The sequence below is a fragment of the Eumetopias jubatus genome, unplaced genomic scaffold, assembly GCF_037043125.1.
Source record: "Eumetopias jubatus isolate StellerSeaLion01/CBP00866 unplaced genomic scaffold, mEumJub1_p1.0 scaffold_1, whole genome shotgun sequence".
In the NCBI taxonomy this organism is placed as follows: domain Eukaryota; kingdom Metazoa; phylum Chordata; class Mammalia; order Carnivora; family Otariidae; genus Eumetopias; species Eumetopias jubatus.
In genome coordinates this window covers 204,832,369-204,859,605 of record NW_028274807.1, presented here as the reverse complement: position 1 = coordinate 204,859,605, position 27,237 = coordinate 204,832,369, and the positions used below count along the sequence as shown (strand labels likewise).

At 54.1% G+C, this 27,237-nt stretch overlaps 2 protein-coding genes and 1 non-coding gene across 4 annotated transcripts; all 3 read left to right on the top strand.

Moving 5' to 3' along the window:
• The first annotated feature begins 6,151 nt into the window (after positions 1-6,151).
• Positions 6,152-9,579, top strand: RPL18A (ribosomal protein L18a). The gene is made up of 5 exons (XM_028087055.2): positions 6,152-6,224; positions 7,531-7,710; positions 8,321-8,450; positions 9,103-9,212; positions 9,432-9,579. Exons 1-5 carry the CDS (start codon positions 6,207-6,209, stop codon positions 9,522-9,524), a joined length of 531 nt encoding a protein of 176 aa, XP_027942856.1. The 5' UTR covers positions 6,152-6,206; the 3' UTR covers positions 9,525-9,579.
• On the top strand, positions 8,827-8,959 carry LOC114196507 (small nucleolar RNA SNORA68). The gene has a single exon (XR_003606700.1). It is a non-coding gene; the product is annotated as a small nucleolar RNA SNORA68 (small nucleolar RNA).
• A 6,344-nt stretch (positions 9,580-15,923) lies between the features above and the next one.
• SLC5A5 (solute carrier family 5 member 5) lies at positions 15,924-27,149 on the top strand. 2 transcript variants are annotated; one of them, XM_088022246.1, is made up of 16 exons: positions 15,924-16,280; positions 17,095-17,160; positions 17,502-17,553; positions 17,748-17,815; positions 18,603-18,757; positions 19,574-19,714; positions 19,796-19,925; positions 20,998-21,086; positions 21,778-21,890; positions 21,967-22,037; positions 22,480-22,566; positions 22,636-22,829; positions 24,516-24,640; positions 25,357-25,472; positions 26,231-26,233; positions 26,985-27,149. In XM_088022246.1, exons 1-16 carry the CDS (start codon positions 15,924-15,926, stop codon positions 27,147-27,149), a joined length of 1,932 nt encoding a protein of 643 aa, XP_087878372.1. The 2 variants fall into 2 exon arrangements, with proteins under 2 accessions (XP_087878372.1, XP_027943035.1); XM_028087234.1 differs by lacking the exon at positions 26,231-26,233.
• The last annotated feature ends 88 nt before the right edge of the window (positions 27,150-27,237 follow it).

The following is a 27,237-nucleotide window of genomic DNA, read 5'->3' as shown; positions in this document are numbered from 1 at the left end:
TAAAAAATCCAAGGGAATCTATGGTAACTACTAGAACTAATAAATTTATTTAGCAAGTTCACAAGTTAAAAAGTTAATATACAAAATACAGCTGAATTCTTATATATTATATATTCTTTTTTTAAAAGATTTTATTTATTTATTCACCAGAGAGAGAGAGCATACTAAGCAGAGTGGTAGGTAGGCAGAGGGAGAGGGAGAAGCAGACCCCCGCTGAGCAGGGAGCCCGATTTGGGACTCCATCCCAGGACCCTGAGATCATGACCTGAGCTGAAGGCAGACGATTAACCGACTGAGCACCCAAGTGCCCCTATACTATATATCTTTATATAATAGCAAACAACTGGAAAATGTAATTTAAAAAATTTTTTATTAAAAAAATTGTAGTCATTGTAATAACTATGACCGCCAGAGGGATGTGGAATAGAAGTGAAAATGGACATCCTGGTATTCTTTCCAATCTCATCAGGAAACAATTCAGTCTTTGACATTGAGTAAAATATTACCTATAGCTTTTTTTGTAGATGCTTCTTACCAGTTTGAGGACATTCACATTTATACCTACTTTGCTAAAAGTTTTTATGAATAGGTGTTGAATTTGGTCAAATCTTTCCTATACCCTTTGAAATGATCATATGGTTTCACCGTGCTTGAAATTTATATTTCTCCTAATACGAATGAGGCTGAGAATCTTTTTCTGTTTTTTGGCGTTTTTTTTTTTTAGATTTATTTATTTATTTTAGAGAAAGAGTGAAAGAGAGAGAGTGTGTGGGGCGGGGGTAGGGGAAGAGGGAGAGGGAGAGGGAGAGAGAATGCAATTTTTTTTATTAAAAATATTTTTTAAATTGTTTTAAAAATCCTATTTGCAGCAGCAAAAAAAATTAAATATCTAGGGGTAAATCTATCAAAAGAAGTCTAAGATCTCTGCACTAAAAACTACAGATATTACCGGGCAAAATTCATGAAGATCTAAATAAATTGAAAAATATACCGTGTTCATAGACTGGCCGACTGAGTGTTGTTAAGATGTTAGTTCTCCCCAAATTGATCTCTGATTCAGCAGGATTTTTTTTTTTTTTTTGCAGAAACTGGCACTGACTTTAAAATTTATATAGAATTACAAAGGACCTAGAATAACCAAACTCATTTTTAAAAAAGATTTTATTATTTATTTGTCAGCCAGAGAGAGAGCACACAAGCAGGGGGAGCAGCAGAGGCAGAGGGAGAAGCAGGCTCCCTGCTGACCAAGGAGCCTGAGGCAGGGCTCGATCCCAGAACCCCTGGATCATGACCTGAGCTGAAGGCAGATGCTTAACAACTGAGCCACCCAGGCGCCCCGAGCATCCAGATTTTGATTTCAGCTCAGGTCATGACCTCAGGGTCCTGAGATGAAGCCTGGCATTGGGCGGGTGCGGAGCGTGGAGCCAGCTTGGGAATCTCTCTATCCCTCTCTCTCTGCCTCTCCCCTACCGACGCATGCACAAGTGCGCATGCGCGCTCTCTCCCCCACCTCAAAGAAAAAAAGTGGTAGGGGCGCCTGGGTGGCTCAGTTGGTTAAGCGACTGCCTTCAGCTCGGGTCATGATCCTGGAGTCCTGGAATCGAGTCCCGCATCGGGCTCCCTGCTCGGCAGGGAGTCTGCTTCTCCCTCTGACCCTCCCCCCTCTCATGCTCTCTCTCTAATTCTCTCTCTCAAATAAATAAATAAAATCTTAAAAAAAAAAAAAGAAAAAAGTGGTAATGAACTACTGATACATGCAACAATTTGGAACAATCTCAGAATCATCATGCTGAGTGGAAGAAGCCAAGCTCAATGCTTAGTATAACATTCGGGAACGTGCAAACTATTTTTAGTGACAGAAAGCAGATCAGGTTGCCTGGCAATGAAAAGTGCAGAGAAGGGGGGCGCTGTGAAGGGATGCAGGACAACACTGGTGGGGGTGATGATATATGTTCATCATCTTGACTGTGGTCATGATTTCACAGATTTACACACTTGTCAAAACTGCACTAGGCGTGCACTTAACATATGTGCAATTTAGTCTACCCCAATTACACTTAATAAAGGTGAAAAGGGGGGCGCCTGGGTGGCTCAGTCAGTTAAGCGTCTGCCTTCAGCTCAGGTCCTGATCCCGGGGTCCTGGGATCAAGTCCCTCGGCAGGCTCCCTGCTCAGCAGGGGGGTCTGCCTTCTCTCTCTCTCCCTCTGCCCCCCTCCCCACTCCTGTGCGCACCTGCTCTCTCTCTCTCAAATAAAAATAAACAAAATCTTAAAAAAAAAAAAGTTGAAAAGGTGGGGGGTGGGGTGGAATAACAAGGGGCTGTTTCCCACCTGTTAGACTGACAGAGATGAAAAGTGTAAGACTTCAGTTTATTCTCAGGGGTCTGCACTGATTCTCATTGCTGCCGTCAGGGGTGGAAATGGCCAAGCCCTACAGAGAGAATCAGGCGGAAGCTGAAGACAATGCCCTGGGACCCAGTAGGGCTCCTTCCAGCAAATCAACCTCCCAGGAGTAATACCTACTCTACAGGGCTGTGGATTCATCATGGCATTCTTTGTAACAGCAACCAGATGCAAATGACCTGAATGCCCAGCCACAGGGGGTTTGCTGTATAAACTTTGGCCATTCTCAGCACTGCATATTATGCAGCTTTGCAAAAGAACAGGGCGGCAAAATGCCGACAATGTGGGAAGACCTCCGGGATACTTGGCGAAGGAAACAGCAAGGCGCACACCTGCCTGGGCAGGAAGCTTTGCTTTGTGTAGAAAGAGATGTTGAGGATGCGGAAACCCTTTGCAGGGAAACATAAACATAATTATATAACTTGTTCCCGTGGTGGCCACCTGGGAGCCCTGGTAGGCAAAAGAGGGAGATAGTTGTCATTCACATTTTCATGCCTGTTGAACTTTGTATTTGTTAATAGTGTTGAAAGGTAAGTGTTTAATCAAAAAAGGGAACATATGTAAGAACATGGGATGGGAGAGGAAATAGGAATAAGAAGAGCGGCTGTTCAGAAGTTGACCATGAACCAAAGCAATCATATGGATCATGAGAAGAGCAAACACATCAAGTTCTCACAAATGCACTATGGCTTTGCACACAGAGCAATCCATTTAATCCCTGTACCCACCCCAGAGGCGTGGACTGTGAGCCCCCCTGTGGGGGGCGAGGGGGAAACAGGCTCAGGAGGGGCCACTGATGAGAAAGAAGAGTCTCCAGCTTGGCTTGCTTCCCCTACTCATGATGCTCTAGGATTCTCCCCCAATTAGGCTGAGAAAAGGGAAATGGGGTCTGGCCCCTGGCTGGGGATGGGGGACAATAGTTGCATGGAGCCTATAGAGACCCCCCCCCCCTCCTGTTTATTTTTCTCACATTCTGCTGTGGTGCCTATTCTTCTTATTTCTCTTGTTTTTGTCCATTTCTCCCAATAGTATGTCAGCTCTCGCCGGGCTGGAGTTTTTGGTTGTCCTGATCACTGCTGTGTGTCCCCAGTGCCTGGCACATGGAGGTACTCGAATGAATGAATGAATGATTGGAATGAATGAATGAATGAATGATCGAATTCAGAGGAAGAGCCTTAGGCGATTTGGGAGCAGGAACAATTAGGGGCAGGAGGCCAGGGCCGGGGCCTTGTGGCATCTGGAGTCCAGGGCAGTGAGCGTCTTGGGGGCGTTTGCAGGATGAAGAGACAGGAGCAGAATCTTGGGCCAGTGCATGGAGCCCTGGAAAGATGGAGGTGCTGGTAGCCCAGATGGGGAAGGCAGGGCAGCTCAGGCCATGACCACCAGGGTGGTGATCCAAGCTGGGGTGAGGCCGGGTGTGGCCCAGGAGCCTGGATTAAGAAAGGGCACCTTCAAGGTCCAAGAAAGACTGGGAGGACAGGGGAGCCCGGGGTGGCCGGCCTGACTGAATGACAGTGAGTGACAGAGGGCCTAGCCCAGACCAGCTGACCCAGCTGGGCTCCCTGCTTGGCTGGAGGCCAGGCGGAGGCAGCCAGGAGCCGAGCATCTGGGAGGGAGGGTCAGGGGCATGGCAGGGGCCAGGGCAGCACTCACCAAGCAGAGCCAAAAAGGGGGGGAAAAGTTTCTTAACAATCTTTAGACAACCCCACCCCCCCCTCGCCCCGGGGGTTCCTCCTTCAGCTCCAGCTGAGGGTGTCACCCTGACCCAGACCTTGGAGATACAAGCGCCTCGCTCCAAGGCTGGGGCTGGGCCTGGGGCCCTTCCTTCCCTCTCCCTACCCCTCCCTTCTCCCTTCTCCTCACCGGCCCTCCCTGCTCCCCCTCCTCTCGCCCCTCTCTGGCCCTCCCAAGCTCGATTTGTGTGGCGGGCCTGCTCTCGTTTTCCCGTACCTCTTTCTACTCTCCCACTGCCTGACTGCAGCCTGGGGAAACTGAGGCCCAGCTGGAACAGTTCAAGCCCACTGGGGCGCTACAGCCCCAGGGCTAGGGCCCCTGCCTCCCCCAGTCCAAACATTATACGCCATTTAAATCTCATAACTCCAGGAGCTGGGGACTTATCAGCCTCATCTGACAGTTGGGGAAACTGAGGCCCAAAGAGATGATGTGCCTGGGAACTATTTGTGGGTTATGAACTTGTGCCTTCCGCACCCGCACCAGCCTCCCGTCTCGGCAGCCCGGCAGCCCGGCAGCCAAGGCAAGAGCTCTTCTGCCGCCTGGTGGACACTCGCGGCAGTGTCGTTTGGAGGGAGTCGCCTATTGCCGGTTGTCCTGAGCGTGGAAGGGGCCAGAGCCGGGAGGAGGCAGGCCTGGTCCCCTGACTACACTCCATCCCTCATCCTCCTCTCCCATCAATTTTCCGATTTTTCAAGAAGGCACTGACTAACTCATTTCCTGCCCATGTTTGGCTCGCGTCTTCTTTAAGTGCGAAAAGACCCTAGATGTTAATTCTAACATTCATGAAAAATGAAAGACCACAAAGATAATTCTGTAATTATAAAAGGTAGCACAAGGGCGCCTGGGTGGCTCAGCCGTTAAGCGTCTGCCTTCGGCTCAGGTCATGATCCCTGCTCCGCGGGAAGCCTGCTTCTCCCTCTCCCACTTCCCCTCCTTGTGTTCCCTCTGTCGCTGTGTCTCTCTCTGTCAAATAAAGAAATAAATAAAATCTTAAAAAAAAAAAAGGCAGCACAAATGCATTTTTTGGTCTCTTAACTGTTTTAAGAAGCAATTGTATGAAAATATATATATATATTACAAAGGAAGTGAGCAAAGTATAGGAATAAGGAAATGACACCAGGTAGTAACACTAATCCACAAAAACAAGTGAAGACAACCAGAAATGCAAACGGAGAAAATCAATATAACAAACTCTGTGAACAACACATACTTGCCCTCCTCTATTTTCTCACATTCTTTAACAGTCCTACAATTTTAAGTAACAATTGCCACAATGTATTGTTAGGTTTGTAACACATATAAATGTAATATGTATAACAATAATAACACAATAATAACAATGAGACGAAAGGGGGCAGAGGAAATGAACTATATAGGAGTAACATTTCTAAATCTCATTAAAATTAAGGCAGCATAAATTTGAAGGAGATTCTAAATTAAGATGTATGTGTTAAGCCCTAGAGCAACCACTAAGGAAATAACTTAAAAAATATAGTAGGGTCCCGGGGCCTGGCGGGCTCATGGGTGGAGCATGAGACTCTTGAACTCGGGGTTGTGAGTTCAAACCCGATCTTGGGTGTCAAGATTACTTAAAAAAATAAATCTTAAAAGAAAAAATATTAAATATATATAGAAAAAAATCATTAAAAGAATTAAAATATTACACTAGAAAATAGTCATTTCATGGAATATAAAGCAGTAAGGAAATAAACAAATTCTACACGCGAGCATCCCCTGGAAGTGGAGCTCAAACTACCACCCAGACCTCCTGGGGTGCCTACAACTCCCGGCGTGCGGCGCACGACGCTCCCTTACGGCCATGGTGGAAAGGGAGGGGCTAGTGGAACTCCCTTTTGCGAGTTGTAGTTTCGCCGCCGAGGAAGGAAGGGCTGTGAAAGGTGGGTGGACCTAGAGCCAATGAAAAGGCAAATCTTGTTGAGCGTCGGAAAGAGAAGCCAATGGGCGTGCGGCCTCTAGGAGGCGGGACTTCCGGCAACGAAGTCTTGGTGAGCGGCTGCGCGAGGGCGGCTACTTCCTTTCTCGTGTGGCGGCGAGAGCGGGGAGTGCGCCATGAAGGCTTCGGGAACAGTAAGGCGAGCGCGGCTGGGCAGGGGGCCGGGGAGGGCAATGCAGATCGAATCGGGGGTCCCGGCAGGTGGCATGGGCCGCATAGCAGGAGCGCGCTCTTGGCTGGGTCCCGCGCCACCGCGCGCCATCGCCTCCAGGTGCAGCCAACATGGCGGCCATTGCGGGCGCCGCGTGGAGAGTCTGGTGCCATGGTCCCGGCCCGCTGGGAAATCGCGGGGGCCGGAGAGGCCGGGTCTCCTTTCCAGGGGAAGGGACAAGTTGCGCGGCTTGGACGTTCCGAACAACGGGACTTCGTCGATCTTCCAAGTCTCGGTTTCCCCATTTGCAAAGTGGACATGGTGGGAGGAAACGTTAATACTACTTCTCCCTCGGCGGGGTTGTGAGAAGTAGAAGAAAACCGTAAATCTGAGCTGACACGGGGAACTTTATCGCTGTGACTAATGTTTGGTAAAATCCGAGGGCGCTGTGGCGCAGAGATGGAAGAACAAGCCCTCGAGAGAAACAGGGTGGGTCCTGTACAGCTCCCCAGCCTGTTTCCACGCTGGGAAAGGGGCCAGCTACATCGGTCCCCTCCTGAACAGGTGGTCCGCGGGCCTGATTAGTCCCATTGAGAGGTGGGAGCAGGAGACAAGTTTACGATATTTGGGGCTATCTCCTCATATTAGTAACATGGCGAGTCATTTGCGAAGGCAGGTTCTTTGTACTATATTGCAGTGTTTGGCCCTGGCTTACATCTTTGTTTTTGCATCTGTGTAAACAGGTAGAATCCACTGGGAAGTCCAAACCCCTTTGGGCTGCTGCTGGGAATACTGGAGCAGCTGCAGGTCCCATGGCAGCAGGGCTGGGGAGGGAACTGGATTCTTGTTCTCGTTCTGCCTGGGGTGGGCTGTGAGATCCTAGGCTGGTCACTCACTGTCTTAGGGCCCCAGAGTGAAAGAGGACTTTGGGAAGATGTGAGTTGCAAAGTTGTTGTGGAGGAAGGAGCCTGAAGGTTTAGTCTTCGGCTTTTTTCACATGACTATAAACAGAAAGGGAAGGACAGCGAGATTGACAGCCCTGCCCAGCTTTCCTGAGCCAAGGCAAAGGGTACCCAGGCATCTTAATCCTCCCCACCCTCGATCCTTGTTCTGGGAAGGCTGGGACAGTGCAGTCACCGGATCCCACATGGATGCCCTGTGATGGGACAGTCTGTTTTCGCTCTCCTGATTCCAGTTATCACCAGGCTTGGGAAAGGGAGCAAGGGGAATCTTCACAGTTGCCTCAGGGCTCTGGGTTGGGCCCCACTTCACCCCTCTTTCTGTTTCAGCTGCGAGAGTACAAGGTGGTGGGGCGCTGCCTGCCCACCCCCAAATGTCGCACTCCGCCCCTGTATCGCATGCGAATCTTTGCACCTAATCACGTCGTCGCCAAATCCCGCTTCTGGTACTTTGTGTCTCAGCTGAAAAAGATGAAGAAATCTTCGGGGGAAATTGTCTACTGTGGACAGGTACGGGGAGTCTGAGAACGGGGGGGTTCTGGAGTGGATTTACACCTTCCTGTGGGGGCATTCCTCACCCCACAGAGTTCCCAGACTTCATAACCCCTGCCTTGTTCGCCTGTGTAATTAAGCCCTAGGTTGGGATGGGATGGATACCTCAGTGCGCTTTTCCTAATGAGAGAGCCCAAGGCCCAGGAAGTGTGTGGCTGGCATGCTTGGACACCTTGGCCGAGGCCAGCACCTTCGCCTGGCCTCGTGTGTGAAGTGGGGAGAGGTGCTATCACCAGGGCACGTTTGCTGTGATGGGCGCTGGGCTCTGCATCATTCTGCTGCACTGGGTGGCAGCTGCTTTGGGGCCCAGATAGTCTTGGGAGAGTAGCGTTTGGGAGGAGCTGAGCTGGTGGTCCACACGGGGGAAGTGTGCCGGCCTGGACGGCTGTGTACGCCCTACTGTTGCTGGGGGAGTTTGTCCAGGACAGCAGATTGCCCCAGGCCTCTCTTGCGCCCGTTTCCCAGTCCTCGAATCTGAGAGCGCAAGAAGGCAGAGGATCAGCAAGGGTCGGAGCCAGGTCGAAGCCCACTCGCCACCCTTGCTTCAGCCAGTGTCTTTGGCACCTAGGTGTTTGAGAAGTCCCCCTTGCGGGTGAAGAACTTTGGCATCTGGCTGCGCTATGACTCGCGCAGCGGCACCCACAACATGTACCGGGAGTACCGGGACCTGACCACTGCGGGCGCCGTCACCCAGTGCTGTAAGCCGCCGGGTCCTGCACCCAGGCCCCCCCTTAGACCCCTGTTGCAGGCATCTGCAACCCCGTCGGCCTGCGCCCCCCTCTCCCCCCAGACTGAGGCAGGGCAAATGCCACAGGCTTCTGGGATTAGGGGGGGTGGGGAGTCCAGGGGTGCTAATGGGGGACACAGAAGAGGTGTTTGCATAGGGGCAGGAGTGGAGAGGGTGCTCCAGGTGCATCTTTTTCTGGAACCTGGCAGCAGGTGGACCTTTGGGGTCCATCGCTTGTGCAGGTGTAATTCCCAGCCAGAGTCTAGCCCAGGCCTTGTCTGTGGGGATCTGGTGCTAGTAGTAGCCCCGGGTGCTCCTAGAGCAGGTTACCTGCCAGGGCCCAGACCCAAGCACCTCAACCCAAGAACTGCTGTTTCTCATAGCAGCGGTTTAAACAACGGTGCTAACAGCAAGTGGATCTCGTCGCCTTTGGGGGGCTGTGGCCGTGCCCCTCAAAGTGAATTCGGAGGTTCTACATGCCTGATAAAGCCAGTGCCTGCTGGGGCCAGAGACTATGGCCACCCAGTCCCCAAGTTGGGGTTCCTCTAGACCAGCACTTGGTGGGAGGTTTGAGGAATGCCCAGACCCCGGGGTACACGTTCGCCCTGCCTCCTTCCCTGCAGACAGAGACATGGGCGCCCGACACCGTGCCCGGGCCCACTCGATCCAGATCATGAAGGTGGAGGAGATTGCAGCCAGCAAGTGCCGCCGACCAGCTGTCAAGCAGTTCCACGTGAGTGCCCTGGGGGCCGTGCTGGGTGGGCTTGGTTGAGGGGGGCTCCCCTGGAACATGGAGCTGGCCCAGCTGCTCCTCTATCCCCCAGCCTCGGGAGCTACAGGGGGGCACTGGGTTTGACGCAGGAGCCCAGTGGGGGGTGGCCACACCTCAGTGGCCCCTGGAAGACAAGGTTGAGAGGCTTCCACCCCCCTCACCCACCCGTCCTTACTGCAGGACTCCAAGATCAAGTTCCCGCTGCCCCACCGGGTCCTGCGTCGCCAGCACAAGCCACGCTTCACCACCAAGAGGCCCAACACCTTCTTTTAGATGCAGAGCCTCACTGTCTCCAAGTCTGCTCAAATAAACTCTTTGGGAAAACCAAGGTGCTCAGACACTCTTGTTTTCTTTGTACACCCTGCAGAACTCAAAAGGGCTCAGCCAAGCTGTGAGTTCTCTGCTTGGGGAGGGTCCTCCTCTCTCAAAGTGGGGCCCAGGCACCTGATTTCTCCAGAAGGGGAGCCCCAGGAATGGCAAAGGCCACACCCCCAAGCTCTCTCCTGCCCACTTAGCTCCCCAGGGCTTCATCCAGCAAGGGGCTGTCACGGGCAGGGTCCTAGAGCCAGAAGGCCTGGTTTTCAGCCCCATCAGGTGGCCCTCTGCTGTGAGCTTTGGGGTGCCTTGCAGGCCACAAGGTTTGGCCCCTAAACCTATCCCATCTTCCTTGTTAGACACAGGCCCCGGCTTTCCTGCCCCCAGCCCCCATGTTTTGGGTAAGATGTGGCCATCAGATATCAGATGCCTAGAAGTCAGGATGATGGGGATGGTTTTGGTCCACCTGTGGGATTTCTCCTCTTCCCTTCCAGGCTCAGAACCTGTCTTTGGTTCCAGAATCTTCGGAGCAGACACCAGGGGGCGCCGGAGAAGGCCATGAGCTTGCTCTGCTGTGGTGGTTTCTCCTTGGGGGAGGGGGGGGGCTTGAAGGACACCCTGATCCTGCCCCAGAGAGTCAAGGGCTCACCATGGGTATCTGTCTCCAGGAAACCACTTGAGGCCCCGGGGAATTCCAGGCATGAAGCTAATCCCACCCTGGCTGAGCCCCTCAATCAGGATGAAGCACAGCTAGGAGGGCAGATCTTGGGAAGCGTCTGCCCTTGGCGTGTGACCTTGGGCAGCCCTGGCCTACTGAGTGAGTCTTCATCAGGAAGTTAGGGCACTCAGCACGTTTACTCAGTTGACGATACTTGGAGCATCACAACTGTAGGCACTGGGGGCAAAAGGTCAGTCGAGATCTGCCTTCTATTCCAGAGAGCTGTGGAATGGGAAGAAACCAGGGAGCAAGAAGGCAGCGTGGAGTGGGGGTTTGGGGAGCAGTCAGGCCTGGAGTGTCCCAGGCCAGGGTATAGCCTCTCTTCCCCCACTTGAGGTGGGGGTGGCTCATTGGCATGATCAGTCTCAGTGGTTTCCAGAAAACCAGGTCACTTCAGACCCCACCTGTGTTTGGAGAGGTACCTGAGGCAGAGCTGGGGCATAGCCAGCCACTTCCCCAGAAAGACCCGAGGACAGGGTACCTGGCTTCCTGGACCTGCATTGGCTGCTTTGCCTACTGCTGTGAAACAGTTCTTTCCCACCTCCACACCTTCGCACTGGCTGAGCCTTCTGGCTGGACTGTTCCAGATCACTGGTTTGGCTTCCCTGAAGTTTGTAATTCACACGTGTATTCCAGTGACAATGGCCTTTCTGTGTCCCTCCTTGGCCCCAGGACCTGTTCAAGAAGTCAGACCCAGAAAAGGGTAGGGACAGCCAATGAATATCCTTCCCTTTGTTCATACCGCCTGGCGGAAGGACAGATCCTTCCTGGGTCTGGCATTCCTGGACCCAGGTTTTTTATTTTTTCACCCTGCCGAGATCCCTACCGCCACCCCGTAAGCATACTGATTTACTCTCCCAATAGCATTTAATAAGAAGCAAACTTCGATGGCTGAAAAAAAAAATCCCATCTTGGGGATTTTTATTTGCCTTTTGTTCTTAGGAAGTAGGCACTTCTCTCAATTTGTCTGGCCTCGGCTCCTTTCTGGGGCTGCTGGTCAATTTTAAAGTTATTTTGTAAAAATTCCTTTCATATGTGGTGCAAAAACCTCAAAAAAAAATACGTGTTTCCCCCCAAATACGGTGCAAATTTTTTCTTCCAGGGCACTTGACGTTTTTTAAGGTATATTTTGGGGCCAGGCTAGAATTTTTTAATTTTTTGCCTTGTTGGTATCATTAATCTTTTATGGCTTCAGGCAGAAGCCTCTAGTTGCCCCCAAATACTCCTTTCTCGGTAATAGGATCTTCGTATCTAGATGCCACCCACACAAAAAAAATACATTTCCCAGCCTTCTTTGCATTTAGGGGTAACCATGTGATACTAGCAGTTGCAATGTGTGCCATTTCCAGGAAATACCCATCTGGCTGGAATATAGGCACAATGTCTGGTGCTCCAGCAGCCATCTTTGGCCATTAAGAAGACACATTGGAGCAGCAAGGTAGAAGGACTTTGGGTATCTGACCCTGTGACTATGTGATGAGAAAAGGGGAGAAGGAAACACCAGTCCTGCTTAGGCTGTAATCTGGAGGCTTTTCGTTGTCACTCTCGTGACTTGGCCCTGAGGTGGGCCCTAATGGTTGTGCTTGGGGCAAGTCACTACCCACTCAGCTTTAGTTTCTTCCTGTGTAAGGTGGGGTTGGTTCTGGGTGTGGGAAGCCTTCAGATGAACTAGAGATAGGATATGTCACCAGGAAAGTGGAAGGCCCTGGCCCTACAAAAGGCCCACTGTGCACCCCCATCCACACCTTGGGTCTTCATCAAGGCTTCATCTATGTTACAGCCTGGGAACCAGGTGGGAGGGCTCTGCCCCAACCAGCCAAAGGGTGGGGTCAGTCCGTTATTGAGGCATCTTTGAACTGAGGATGAGTGAGCACCGGCTCCCTAACTTACATCTAGTCATCCACCCACCCCGCCCATGGACCCCTCTACCATGTAACCATCTACCTGGGAATCTCCCCCCCACAACCCTGCACAGAGCAGTTGCCAGGGCGCTGGCTGGAGGTGGGGACTGCTGAGCTGAGCTCTCACTCTGCAGAGATAGTTGAGGTGCGTGAACCAAGCAGAACAACAAAAACTGGAGATAAGGTAGCCCTTCAGTGTGAGGCCCACGAGGCCCCTGCCTCCGGGATCACTGACACCCCTCTGGTTGTCTGGGTGCTCCCAGGCCTTGTCCCTGTGTTTGTTCAGGTGCCGAGTGCCATGCCCGGCAGGACTGGGAGCCCTGGGGGAGAGATCACAAGCTGCCCCTCCCTGTACCCCAGGGGCTCCTGAGTCAGGACCATTGGGCAAGGGCAGGCAGGCCCTAAGGCAAGACAAGACAGGCAGGGGCCTCAGAAGACCTGACCCGGATCCTGAAACCAGGAGAGACTACCCGAGAATCATGGAATCCTAGAATCACAGTTGGGATCCTCAGGACTTAAGAATGGTGGATTCTCACAGGAAGCTACAGCACCATTAGTAAGAATGGTTTGCTTTTGGGGCACCTGGGTGGCTCAGTGGGTTAAGCATCTGACTTCGGCGCAGGTCATGATCCCGGGGTCCTGGGATCGAGCCCCGCATCGGGCTCCCTGCTCCGCAGGAAGCCTGCTTCTCCCTCCCCCACTCCCCCTGCTTGTGTTCCCTCTCTCACTGTGTCTCTGTCAAATAAATAAATAAAATCTTTTAAAAAAAAATGGTTTGCTTGTACTGAGTGCAAGGGAGAAGTTCAAGGCCAGACACCCAGAAGGAGTAGCTCACAGCCTCTCACCCCAACCCCTGCCATGTCACCAGGGAGCCATGAGAGCCTTGGGGGTGCCCGGGCAGCAGGCAGGGGTGGGCACAGCAAATAGCCATGCAGCATCCTGACATTCCTGCCCTTGGTGCTCAGACTGCAGCTGCGGGCCGTCAGGGCTCTCCCTGCCCCTCCCCCTTCACCAACGGGGTCCTGCCTGCCCTCTGCCCATATGGGAACTGTACAGGCAGGGAAGGTACCACTGCATCTCCCCAACCCACTTCCTGTACCCCTCCAACCCCAGAGAAGAGGGTCCCACCCACCCCTCAGGGTTCCCAACTCTGGGCCTCCTGTCAAATCCTGGAATTCCAGAACACATTCTGAATCCACCCATTTCTTCCCACCACACAGTCGCTGCCATGGACATGGCGGGCTTTTCAGAGTCTATAAATCTCATTAGGTCCCTCTGGCTCCAAACTCTCCAGTGCTCCCCCAGCTCCCTCAGAATAAAATCCACCCTTGGCCAAGGCTCAAGGTCCCTTGTGGCCTTCGCTGTCCTCACTCGCTCTGCTCACTCCACTTGACGTCAGGGCCTTTGCCCTGGCTGTTCCCCCTGCATCTCTCCAAGCTTGGCTCCTCCTCTCCCTGCCAGGTCTGCACTCACCTCCTCCAAGAGTTCCCCTCCCAGAGACCCACATAAAGTCGTCCCCCAGGCCAGCTCCTTCTCTGACCTTGCTTCACTCAACCATCAGCTTCAGAAATGTGTGTTCACCTCCTGGCTCGGTCAGTGTCAAGTGCCTGTGATCCTGCTGTGTCCCCAGCAGCGGGTGCATGGTCCTGCACACAGTAGGTGCTCAATGATCGGGCCTCAGCCCAAGCGTCAGTCTGTAGCCTCCCACCTCACAGAGGAAGAGACAGGCTGGCAGTGGGGATGGCAACCACTCCCAGAACCTCCCTGGGGAGGGAGGATCGGGTTTGTGCGCGCTGCAACAATTTGCATATATTTGCATTCGCTTGCATGGCTTTTCGGGAAGGGGATCCCCTCCAGGATTTATCCTTTCCCATCAGATTATCCAGATGGGCGCCACGCATCCGGGCCTGGAAAAAAAGGAAGGCGGGGGAAGGAAAAGGAACTCAGGTCCTCTCCGCACTCTCCTGGCCGGGGTGGCGGAGCGCATATTGGCGGGCAACGGCGCGTGTCAGCCGCCCTATCGCAGTCCCGGGGGAGGGCGGGGGGGGGGGGTGCAGGCCGGCCCCGCCCAGCGCGCGGAGAGGGAGAGCCGGGGGGTGGGGGTGGGGGTGGGGTGGCAGGGGGCACGAAAGGATGGCAAGGGAGATGCTGGACCAAACTGGAGTGACGCGAGTTGGCCGGAGACCACCAGGAGGCGGCAGAGGCTTGGACAGGACTCCAGGGCCCTCGGGTTCAACCCGGCTGAGGTCTTAGATCCCTCCCGCTTGTGGAAGAGGGAACCCCGTTTCGGGACTGGAACCCAGAGGTCAGAGCCTCCAGAGGCCAAAGTCCCTCAAGTCCACCAGCAAAGGGGCCAAGACGACAGTGTCTGGGTCTCTTGGTGGCATGACCCCAGGCAAGGGATTTCCCCTCCCCAACCTGGATTTCCTCATTTGCGCGATGGGGGACATGTCAGACACTACCTCCCAAGGAGTCATGGGCCTCCCATTTATTCGGATTCGAGGCCCCTGACAGTCCCTCCCCCATGACCTCCATTATACATTTAACACCTCGCCCAGGTCAGACGCTCCATGAGTGTTTGGCACAGGAAACAAATGAATGAAGACACGAATGAATGAAGGCCTTCTGTGCCAGGCTCGCATTATGTAGGCTCGATTTATTCCTTGGGGCAGGGGCTACTTTATCTCCATTTACAGATAGGGAAACTGAGGTACAATGACAAGCAAAGACTCCTCCAAGTATGTCTGCATTTAGGACCTGAACCCCAATGTCTCCCACTCAGCTTAGCCTGGGGCTGGGGTTTGGTGATTTCCTCCCGCTAGGTTCTGAAGAAAGGGAATGGTTGCAAGTGCCAGTTGGGGGGAGGGGCGTTCAAGCAGAACGAGTTTTCCTCAAGCGGCAGGGCAACCCAGAAAATGAACCCCTGGCTTGTGGGAGAGTGAGCTCCCCTCAGCTTAAGGTACAAAAGCACAGCGGGGATTTGAATGCTGAAGCTCGGCTTCCAGCCGTGTGGCCCCAGGTGAGCGTGATATGCCATCTCGGAGCCTCAGTTCCCTACCTGTCAACGGGAGACATTAACAGCTCGGGGTGAGGGGAAAGTGCCACCGAAGTAAGAGGGGGTATTTGGGAGCCACACCCATCCCCACCCCCACCCCCAGCAGCCACCCACGTGGCCGGTCTTGGCCTATCTGACCTAGTCCCGGGCGGAAAGGGTGCGGGTCCTGCCCGCCCCCAACTCCAGGGGCGGGGTTTCGCGGACCCGGGAGCCCAATAAATCCACAGCCGGTCGCCGGGAGCCACCCCTTTAAGCCCTACGGAGACCTCCCGTCGAGGTCCGAGCGCCGAGCACAGCTCCCAGGGAGAGAGACCGACGGCTGGGCGGCCGACACACCGCTGCAAGGAGCCAGCCTTACCGAGCGGGAGGCGAGGGGCACCGACGGACAGACGGCAGAGGCAGACGCGTCGAAGAGGAGGGACAGGGAGGCAGACCGCCGCAGCGAGGATCCACAGATTCCTTGCCCAGGGAGCCCCGGCCCGAGTCCCTTCCACTCCCTCCCTCCAGGGGCCGCAGGAGACAGGTGTGCGGCCTCGCTGCAGAGGCCAAGCATCCTCCCATCTCCACGCAGCCCTGCCTCCTCGGTCGCTGCCAGTTTCCCTTACCGGGGGTGGGGGGGTGGGGGTGGCACGCGGGGTGGCTGGAAGGGCCGAGGACGCGCTTGGCCCTCGCACCTGCACCTCATGGCGGTCGTCGAGGCAGGAGCGCGGGCCACGTTCGGAGCCTGGGATTACGCGGTCTTCGCCCTCATGCTGCTGGTGTCCACAGGCATCGGGCTGTGGGTCGGGCTGGCGCGGGGCGGGCAGCGCAGCGCGGAGGACTTCTTCACCGGGGGCCGGCGCCTGGCCGCCCTGCCCGTTGGCCTCTCGCTGGCCGCCAGCTTCATGTCGGCGGTACAGGTGTTGGGCGTGCCCGCCGAGGCCTACCGCTTTGGCTTCAAGTTCCTCTGGATGTGCCTGGGACAGTTGCTCAACTCCCTGCTCACCGCCCAGCTCTTCATGCCGGTCTTCTACCGCCTGGGCCTCACCAGCACCTACCAGGTACCGGGCAGAGGCCCGGAGGCAGGACCTGCCTGGCTGAGAACGCAGGGATGTGGCGGGGAGGTCCTGGGCTTTGACGTGCTGTACAGGGGGCGGCCGGCGGGCTCCTTGGGGCTTTAACAGTTAGACAGGTGCGGAGGGTTCTGGGAAGTAGCCCCAGGCAGCGGGGTGAGGGGCAGGAAGAAGAGGAGCCGCCGTCCTGGTTCTCCTCGGTGGAAGCCCGCGCAAGGCGGAGCCAGGTGTGCACCAAGTGTGGACAGGCACGAACATGCCCCCCTCCCCCCACATGCTTGGGCGTGCGCACAGCTGAGCGATCGTCGGACAGTGGGCCAACGGTTCGAAACCCGACTTCCCCGCTTACTCTGCTCGGGCCTCCCAAGTGTCAAACTGGGCTAATAAGAGGACTTCCCTCCAGGGCAGGGGGTAAAGTGATTAAAATCGTGACCGGTAGACAGTAGGCGACCAAGAACAGTTGGCCACAGGCAGTGTAGAGTCCGCTTGTTGACTCTGAGCGACACCGCCCCGGGGACCAATGAGCCACCAGTGGGGGCGGAAGAACGCATACCTTTGACCGATCCGTCTTCCTGGGCACACTTCGTGTGCCCAGGAGCGGGGATGGCGCGTGTGCACAGATGTGTGCACACTGATCGGAATCTGTGCGCTTGGCGGGGGCCCCCCACCGACAAGGGTGGAGAGAGAAGTTGGCCTCCGGAGGGAGGGCAGAAGCCACGAGGGCGGGTGAAGTACCCCAGAGGCCTCGATCTCCTGGGTAGTACCTGTCCAGGTGACCACGAGCCTCGGCTCCTCCTTGCAGTACCTGGAGCTGCGCTTCAGCCGCAGTGTGCGGCTCTGCGGGACCCTGCAGTACCTGGTAGCCACAGTGAGTGGCTTCGGCCCCGCCCTCGCCCTCAGGGTCCGGCTCAGATCCCGCTCGGGTCCGGGTCTCCGTCGGCCCCGCCCGCAGCCCCACCTTCCGTCACGGCCCCGCCCTTAGGGTCCCACCCCCATCCTGTAAGGCCCTTCTCAGGCCCATCCTCAACCTTTCTGGCCCCGCCCCCTGCGGCCCAAAGACCCGCCCCTATACGCCCGGCCTGACCCCGCCCCCACCGAGCTCCGGATCCCCTACTGGCCGGACACCGCAAGCTCCGCCACCGCTATTCTCTTCCTACCCCCTTCCCCGTCCTCCGCGGGCCTCACTTGGTCCCGGCTCTCTACCCATAGGTGCTGTATACTGGCATCGTGATCTACGCCCCCGCCCTCATCCTGAATCAAGGTTTGACTCTGGGAGATCTCGGGAGGGTGACCGGGAGGGAGCAAAGGCTTTGAGACTAGACCGAAGGAGAGGGGAGGGGCAGCCCCAGGAGAGACTTGGGGAGGAAGAATCCCGAAGAGATGAGACCCTAGACACTAGGGGCCAAGTTTGCACCCTGCCTGGAGGCATAATGGTGGGGCGGTTTCCTTGTGCAGTGACTGGGTTGCACATCTGGGCCTCGCTCCTGTCCACTGGAGCCATCTGTACCTTCTACACGACTGTGGTGAGTGACACCCCCACCCCACGTGACACCCATGCCCACTGGGTCAGGGAGACCCTGAAGCCACCATCCACTCCTTACTTGCCCTTTCTGCTGAGGAAACCTGCATCTCAGCTGGACCTCTGTTTCCTCATTTTAATAACAAGTCATTTGAAAGGCTTATTGCTGAGAGTCCAGGGATATGCTAGCTTCAGGACTGGCTGGACCCAGGGGCTACAACAGCGTCTTCTGGGCCCCTCTCCCATCTCTTGGGGTCCCATCAGCTCAGAAAGTGAGTTCCTATTTCAGGATGGGCTGGCAAAAGTCCTAGGAGGGTTCTGGTTGGCTGGCCCCAGTCTTGCGTGCAGGATGAACCAATCACAGAAGTTTGGGGGGCTGCGAAGATACTCTGGTTGGCTATTTCTGGAGCTGGGAGTCGATTGGCTTCCAGTGGATGGCCTTTGAGGGAGAAGGGGCTTCTCCAAAGGCAAATCAAGGGGCTCCCATGGGAAGGCAGCGGTATGGAGGCTGGAAGGGTAAAAGCAATAGCTAAGATTGCTATTACAATCGTCATAGTAGTAATGATAATGCTGACAGCCATCACTCATTCACTCACTGAACGTGTATGTGGTAGGTGCTACTGCAAAGATTTTCCTCATACGAACTAATTAAATCCTCACAACACCATTTTCCGAATGAGGAAACCGGCAGAGAGAGGCACCAGTCCCAGCCACTGTTGTAAGCCAAACTGGGTTAGCCTCAGACAGATCCCTATCTGACCCCCTGCCTCCCCGTCTGTCACATCTTGCAGGGCGGCATGAAGGCTGTGGTCTGGACTGATGTGTTCCAGGTCGTGGTGATGCTAACTGGCTTCTGGGCTGTCCTGGCCCGAGGGATCATGCTGGTGGGTGGGCCCCGGCACGTGTTTGAGATTGCCCAGAACCACTCCCGGATGAACCAGATAGAGTGAGTAAAACCGTAGAGAGGGTCCTACAGAGAGGTGGAACTGACATCCCTCTGCCCTGGGAGAAGCCAACCAATGCTTCTGCTCCAGGAAGCCCTCCCTGCTTCACTTCCCAGACTCCCCACACACCAAACATGTGCCTCCCCTCTCTAGACTGCCCTAGCCCGCATCCCTCCATCTGTCTCACCATGTCCCCCAGCCCAGACTGGAGACTGACGACTCTCTGAGGTCCCAGCTGGGCACAGACACTTTTTTTTTTTTGGTCTTTTTAAAATTTTTGACAATTTTTTTTTTTTTTATAATGCGTCTTGGTGAAGTCTTTTTTGGATTCAGTCTTACAGGGGACTTTAAGCTTCATGTCCCAAGATTTCCATATATTTCCCAATTTGGGGAATTTTTCAGCCATTGTTTATTTTTTTAAGATTTTATTTATTTATTTGACAGAGAGAGAGAGAGAGACAGAAACAGCGAGACAGGGAACACAAGCAGGGGGAGAGGGAGAGGGAGAAGCAGACTCCCCGCTGAGCAGGGAGCCCGATGCGGGGCTCGATCCCAGGACCCAGAGATCATGACCTGAGCCGAAGGCAGATGCTTAACAACTGAGCCACCCAGGTGCCCCAGAAAGGTTTTTGAATGCATACATGGACGACTCAGTAAATAAATAAATTTTCGATCTGGCAAACTCCTACTCACATTTCAAAACCCACCCCAAAAGTCCCCTCAAGGCCCATAAGGTTCAGAATGGCCATCTGGGGCCCTTGGGAGGGTGAAGTCAATGTGGCATTCCCATATGGCTGTCTTGTCCCACTCTTATCCAGGTTTGACCTGGACCCGCGGAGCCGCTACACATTCTGGACTCTTGTGGTGGGTGGCACATTGGTCTGGCTCTCAATGTATGGTGTGAACCAAGCACAGGTGCAGCGCTATGTGGCCTGTCGCACAGAGAAGCAGGCCAAGCTGTGAGTGTTTAGGAGGGGCAGGGTGGGGGCCTCTGGGACCAGCTGCCCCCCTCCCCAGCCTGAGGCTGCCCCTCCCCCCAGGGCCTTGCTTATCAACCAGCTGGGCCTGTTCCTGATCGTGCTCAGTGCTGCTGGCTGTGGTATCATCATGTTCACGATCTATGTAGACTGTGACCCTCTCCTTGCAGGGCGTATCTCTGCCCCAGACCAGGTAAGTCTGGCCCAGGCTCCTAGGCCACTCCTGCCCTCCCCACCCCCATTCTGAACTTATGCATGGATGAACCTCTGGGAGCAAGGGTGGAACAGCATTCCTAGAAGAGAGAACAGCCTCCTCAGAGGTCCAGGGGCAGCAAAGAGCTTGGCACAGAGGAGGATCTGGAAGGAGCAGGGAAGACAAGGCTGGGAGGCAGTGGGGAGCCTTAGGGGAAGTGGGCGCGCAGGGGAGGGGCACATTCAGATTTGGAGTCAGAGACTCCCTGAGGGATATTTTTTTTTAAGATTTTATTTGAGAGAGAGAGAGCATGAGGGGGGGACGGTCAGAGGGAGAAGCAGACTTGAGCGCAATGTGGGACTCAAGATCCTGAGACTCCAGGATCATGACCTGAGCAGAAGGCAGTCGCTCAACCAACTGAGCCACCCAGGGGCCCTCCCTGAGGGATATTAAGGAGGAGATGGGACCATGGTTCAGCATGAAATGATAGTGTTGATAAAAATAATCACCAGCTCTCATGACCTAAGCACCTGCTCTGTGCCTTATGCTGTTCCTTTCACAAGCAGTTAGTCTCCCATAAAACCCTTCAACATGTGATGAGGCCAAGGCTGTCATGGCCCCCATTTTACAGATGAGGAAACTGGGGCTGGAGTGGGTGGGAAGCAACTGCCTGAGGTCAAATGTGAGCAGGGGCAGCACCAGGGCCAGGAGCCATGCCTGGTTCAGAGTCAGTTCAGAATCGGCAGAAGAGGGAAGGCTGTCCCATCTGCTGTCCTCCGCTGGGGTCAGCTCCTGGACTACCTGACTCTGCAACCTCAGCCAAGGGCTGCACCTATAGTTTTACTGTCCTCATCAGTAAAGCAGAGATGACGCGGGACTCTGCCTCACTGGGATCCCAGGGCACACAGTCAATCAACAAACACACACACAGTGCCCACTGTGAGCCCAGTCTGCACTGGGCCCTGGGGACATGCAGTGTGAGGACAGACAGAATCCCTCATGCTCGGGGTGCTGCTGTCCTGGATGCCAACCCCCGACTCTCCCTCACCCCACCCCACCCCACCCCCGCCAGTACATGCCCTTGCTGGTGCTGGACATCTTCGAGGACCTGCCTGGAGTCCCTGGGCTCTTTCTGGCCTGTGCCTACAGTGGCACCCTCAGGTAAGCAGCCCTCCTTGCTCACCCAGCTGCCCCTCTGTGGGATAGAACGTTCTGGGCATGTTCATCATTACAGTTCCTGCTTGGTCCCCAGTGGGCAGCTCAGGTGGGCTCCAGCAGAAGGCACGCCCTGGGGACAAGGACCCCAGCTGTGGGGTTTTCACCTTCTTAACACCTGGCAGGGCCACACCCGACTTCCCTCTCCCTTCTTTCTTTCCTGCCTTCTGCCCCCAAACAAATGTTTATTGAGCACCTACTACGCACTGAGCACCTACTATGTGCATATGTGGCAGGCACTGCCGTTCTAAATCCCAGGGCACAGCTGTGACCAAGTGGTCCCCCACTCCTGCCCTCAGGGGCCTCACATTCTAGTGTTTTCAAATACTCTGTGACTTCTGGCACATCCCTGCTCCTGCTGTGACCAGGGTCCCAAGCAGTTCTTGGCACTCTATGATTGCTATGTCATGAGAAATTGTGTCATTTGTGTCCTTGGTCAGGGGTGTCCTTGCTCTCATGGGAGCGTCTCAGATCTGGGGGTGCGGATGGTGGGGTGGTGGACTTCTCCACTCTTGGGGAATTCTGGCAAGTCAGATGGTATGAGCAGCTGGGGCCTCCCACAGCAGGTGGACCCCGGGGGGTGTGTGGCCAGTCCCTTGATGAGGCCTGTTGACCACTCGCCCCACCCCACTCTCAGCACCGCCTCCACCAGCATTAATGCCATGGCTGCGGTCACCGTGGAGGACCTCATCAAACCCCGGCTGCCCAGCCTCGCACCCCAGAGACTCGTAATGGTCTCCAAGGGGCTCTGTGAGTTGGAGGAACTCGGGTTGGGGGGGCAAGGCGGCATCTCCCCGCTGACCATGCCACCCCCCATCTGCAACAGCACTCATCTATGGCTCAGCCTGTCTCACCGTGGCAGCTCTGTCCTCACTGCTGGGGGGAGGCGTCCTCCAGGTGAGCCCCCCGCCCTGACCCAGCCCCATCTCCACAAGAAACGGGGCAACGTCTGCATTGAACTGAAACCCAGAGAGGGTCCTACTTTTCGTGGCAGAACTGGGTTTTGTCCGATGCCACCAGCCTGATACTTTCTGCAGCCACCTGCCTGGTGGCAATGGGAGATGGGGGGTGGGGGGGGCGGGTGGCTTGGAGGCAGGGAGGGCCTCACCGTGGCTCAGAGGTGGGACCAGAATTTGTCAGGAGAGAGAATCCGCGTCTTTGCCTCCAACACAGGGGAGAGAGACACAGGGACAGGGAGTCCCGTCCCTTTTAGGGAAACAAGCAGAGTCTCAGGGTCCACAGTGGAATTACTCAGGTCTTGCTTTCCAGCAAGCAAACTGAAGCCAGGAGAGGTGGGATGCCTCTGCCCTCAGCTCCCCCTCCCCACCCTTTCTCACAGGGCTCCTTCACCGTCATGGGAGTCATCAGCGGCCCCCTCCTTGGAGCCTTCATCCTGGGGATGTTTCTTCCTGCCTGCAACACGCTGGTGAGTGGGGGCAGCTAGGAGTTGGGAGGGCACATGGCCTCTCTCCCCTGACCTGGGCTCTGCCCCCAGGGCGTCCTCTCTGGGCTGGCCACCGGCTTGGCGCTCTCGCTGTGGGTGGCCGTGGGTGCCACTCTATACCCGCCCAGCACCCAGTCCTTGGGAGTCCTGCCATCATCGGCTGCCGGCTGTGTCGTGCCCTCAGCCAATGCCTCTGGCCTCCTGGGCCAGCTCCTGGCCACCAACACCTCCAGCAGGAACCCCAGGTGAGCCGGCTGCTCAGAAGGGTGGGTGTGGCCTGAGAGGGTGTGGTGGGGGAGGGGGGCTCTGAAACTGAGTCTTGAATGCAAAAGAGGAATGTGCTTGGGAAGAGGTGAAGGAAGGGCATTCCCAGTGGAGAGAAGGGAAAGTGCAAAGGGCCTGAGGTCGGGTTCAGTTTAGTGCATTCCAACTATGGGGAGGATGGGGTGTATTTAGTGGGCCAAGAAGGATAGATGAGGTCCAGCCAGAAGAATTTGGTCTGATTCTTTATTATGATTATTACTCTGGAGCTATAATTTACAGACCATAAAATGAGCCATTTAAAAGTGGTTTTTAGTGGATTCACAAGGTTATACAACCATCACCATTAACTCAAGAACACTTTCATCACCTCACAAGGAAGCCCCATCTCCATGAGCAGGCACTCCCCATCTCCCCCTCCCCCCAGCCCCTGGCAACCACTAATCCACTTTCTGTTGCTATGGATTTGCCTGTCTGGACATTTATTATAAATGGAATTATACAATACATGGCCTGTTTTGTCTGGCTTCTTTCACTCAACATGATGTTTTCAAGGTTTTTGTTTTGTTTTTGGTGTTTTCAAGGTTTATCCACATTGTAGCACATATGAGGGCTTGATTCCTTTTTATGGCTGAATAATATTCCCTGTATGGATGGACCACATTTGTTTATCCATTCATCCCTTGGACATCCGGGTTGTTTCCACTTTTTGGCTACTGTGAACAGTGCTGCTATGATCATTTGTGTACAAGTTTTGGTGTGGACGTACGGTTTCATTTCTCTTGGTTTGTACCTAGGAATGGAACTACTGGATCATATAGAAGTTCTTTTTAAATTATTTTTAAACACTTTTAAAATATTTTATCTATTTATTTGAGAGAGAGAGCATGAGTGGGGGTGGAAGAGCAGAGGGAGAGGGAGAAGCAGACTCCCCGAGGAGCAGGGGGCTCGATGTGGGGCTTGATCCCAGGACTTGGAGATCATGATCTGAGCCGAAGGCAGATGCTTAACCATCTGAGCCACCCAGACACCCCTATATCTTTTTTTTTTTTTCCAAGAAATGCCTAGTCAAACCCTTTGCCCATTTTTTAATTAGTTCATTTGTTTTTTTATTGTTGAGTTATAATTTATATATTCTTTAAATCTTTATGTATTCTGGACAGTAGATCCTTAGACAGATGTATGATTTGCAAATATTTTCTTCCACTCTGGGTTGTCTTTTCATATCTCTTGATAGTGTGCTTTGATGCACAAAAGATTTCAGTTTTGATGAAGTCTAATTTATCTATGTTTTCTTGGGTTGCTTGTGCTTGTGCTTTTGATGTCAGATCTAAGAAACTATTACCAAATCCAAGATCATAAAGATGCACACCTATGTTTTCTTCTAAGAGTTTAATTTGGGTAGATTCTGAGAGTAATAGGGAGCCGTGGAGAGTGGTGAGCAGTAACAGGGAGTAATCTGAGTTACATTTCAGTAATGCTCCTTCTGGCTGTGTGTAGAGAACACCTATGGGTGGAAGTGGGTTAGCTGGAGAGAAAGAGAAGTGGCTACTGCACACACCTGAGTGAGCAATAATGGAAGACTGGGCTAGGCCTTCACAGTGGAGATGGGAGGAAATGAACAGACTGGGAGTGGCTTTTGGACTCATGCACACCTCTCCTATCCCTAGCCCTGAAATGGACCTTGATCGACCCGCCTTAGCTGACAGCTTCTATGCCATTTCCTATCTTTACTATGGAGCCCTGGGCACGCTGAGCACTGTGCTATGTGGAGCCCTCGTCAGCTGCTTGACAGGTAAGCAGGACGTATGGCCTTCTCAGAGATCACCTTGTGAATCCCTCTACCTCCAGGACCCACTGGGCAGGAAGAAGAGGAAGGACATTCCCGTCAGCCAAATGGCCCCCACGTGCTGGACGACGCATCAGCACCCTTTAGGCTGTGTCGCCTTCAGGACAAACTCTGCGCCTTGCAGGGCTGGTCCCGTTTTGCGAGGCAGGAGAAACTGAGGCGCCCCCCCCTCGCCCCAACCTGCCTTTCTAGCCTCTCCCCCGCCTCCAAAACCAAGTCCTTGCTAGAGGATATGGGGTGAAGCCGCGAGGCTCTGTCCATTATGCTGAAATATCTTCTCAGCAGGGCCTCAGCCACTCCGTGTCCCTCCGGGAATTCTGAATGCCACGGAGAAGTGGAAAGAGATCAGGAGAAATTAATAGTGATCACAGTACCTGTTCTTGCTTCCTGTGTCTCCGACTTTACATTCACCAGGGCTTTCTTGAGTCCTTCTCTGTGCCAGACACTATTCTAGATGCTGGGGAAATAATGAACCACCCACTGATGTATTACATCCCCTCACTGTGTAGATGAGAAAACTGAAGCCCAGAGAAGGGCAGAGGCTTGCCAGGGTACCCAGTGGGTCATTATCGAATCTGGGATTGGAACCCATCAGAGCTCTCCCTTCCCCCTCCCTCTCCAGTTCCCATCACCTCTTCACTAAATATCTCCCTTTCCCGCAGGCCCCACCAAGCGCAGTGCCTTGAGTCCTGGGCTGCTATGGTGGGATCTTGCACGGCAGACAGCATCGGTGGCCCCCAAGGAAGAAGTGGCTACCTTGGATGACAGCTTGGGGAAGGTCAGTCACAGGGCTGGCTCCCAGAGCAGGGGGAGGGACAGTGAAGTGACTTTGGGTCCCGTGGGCATGGCCATAAGTCAGGGGAGGGAATTGGTGGGTCACCATCTTTCTCAGCGTCTTCCAGAGAAAAGGCTTGGTTGAGAGCTGACATGTCTTCAACACTTTTTGTCACACCCTTTAACAAAGACTGAGAATTTCATACTATTCCTTTCCTTGTATTACGTCAAGTCTGTGGCAGGTAAAACTGGTTTACCTTTAAGGTATTGATTTAAAATCCCTTCTTTTTTTTTTTTAAAGATTTTATGTATTTATTTGACAGAGAGAGAGAGCACAAGTAGGCAGAACAGCAGGGAGAGGGAGAGGAAGAAGCATGCTCTCCGCCCAGCGGGGAGCCTGACGTGGGGCTCGATCCCAGGACACCGGGATCATGACCTGAGCCGAAGGCAGGCGCTTAACCACCTGAGCCACCCAGGCGCCCCTAAAATCTCTTCTGTAAATAAAAGTACTTAATTCAGAAGTGAGTCAACTTCGAGAAAATCTTACATAAGAAACATGAGCCGGGGTAGGCCAACTTCACCCAAAGCTGTGTGGTTGCTATGTGAATTCCCTGAATTTGGAAAATGCTGTCCCTGATCCAAACATGCCTCTGCTTTGAAATCCCTGTTTCATTTTCTCATTTCTTACTCTGGGCTGGGGTTCTTGTCCACTGTCTAGGAGGAGCAGATGAAAGCTAAATTGAGAAATAAGTAGGATCTCAGCAGGTAATGAGGACAATAAAACAGGGTACTGTGATGAGGGTGGCCTCTTGGAAGAGGTAAGAGATAGAGCCCCTAAGGAGGAGGAACCAGCCCTAGGAAGATCTGGGGGAAGGGCATTCTTGATGGAGGGCACAGCAGGGGCAAAAGGCTGAGGCCAGAAGCTTGAGAAGGAGAGGTATTGGGCGCCTGGGTGGCTCAGTCGTTAAGCGTCTGCCTTCGGCTCAGGTCATGATCCCAGGGTCCTGGGATTGAGCCCCGCATCGGGCTCCCTGCTCGGCGAGGAGCCCGCTTCTCCCTCTCCCACTCCCCCTGCTCGTGTTCCCTCTCTTGCTGTGTCTCTCTCTGTCAAATAAATAAATAAAAACTTAACAAAAAAAAAAAAAGAGAGAGAGAGAAGGGGAGGTATGGAGAGGGAAGGGATTTGGCTGGAGTGTTTTTAAAGCTCCTTTCAGCTGCTGTGGGGAAATACTTATTTTCTTGAAGGGGAGCAGGCAGAAAGAGTGAGAGGGAGGCAGGCATCCTTGCAAGCATTGACGGCTTGGACTATAGGTGACGGCATGGGGGGAGAGAGAGAAGCCGGTGGAGGTTTTGGAGGCAGAAGGCACAGGACTGGCTGATGCACTGAGCAAGGGGACAGTTGTGCAACCCTGCCCAGGTTCTGTCCTTCGAGGCCCTCAGGGATCCCGTCTGGAGGTTGAGCTAACACAGAGCAGAATGGATCTCTGACAGTGTCTTTCTTCTCTTTTCATTCCAGGGTGCTGAGGAACTGCCCCCTGGAACCAAGAGGCCTCCTGACTTCCTGCCCACGGACGAGGACCATCTGCTCTTCCTGGGGCAGAAGGAGGTGAATGGAGCTGGCTCCTGGACCCCCAGCAGTGCACATGACCATGGTCAGGACCTTCGGGAGACAGACCTCTGAGCCAGCAGGGGACTGACCACCTGGGATGGAACCTCAGGGTGGCCCCTCCCACGCCACAGAACAGCCTCGGGCTCCAATTGCCTGGACT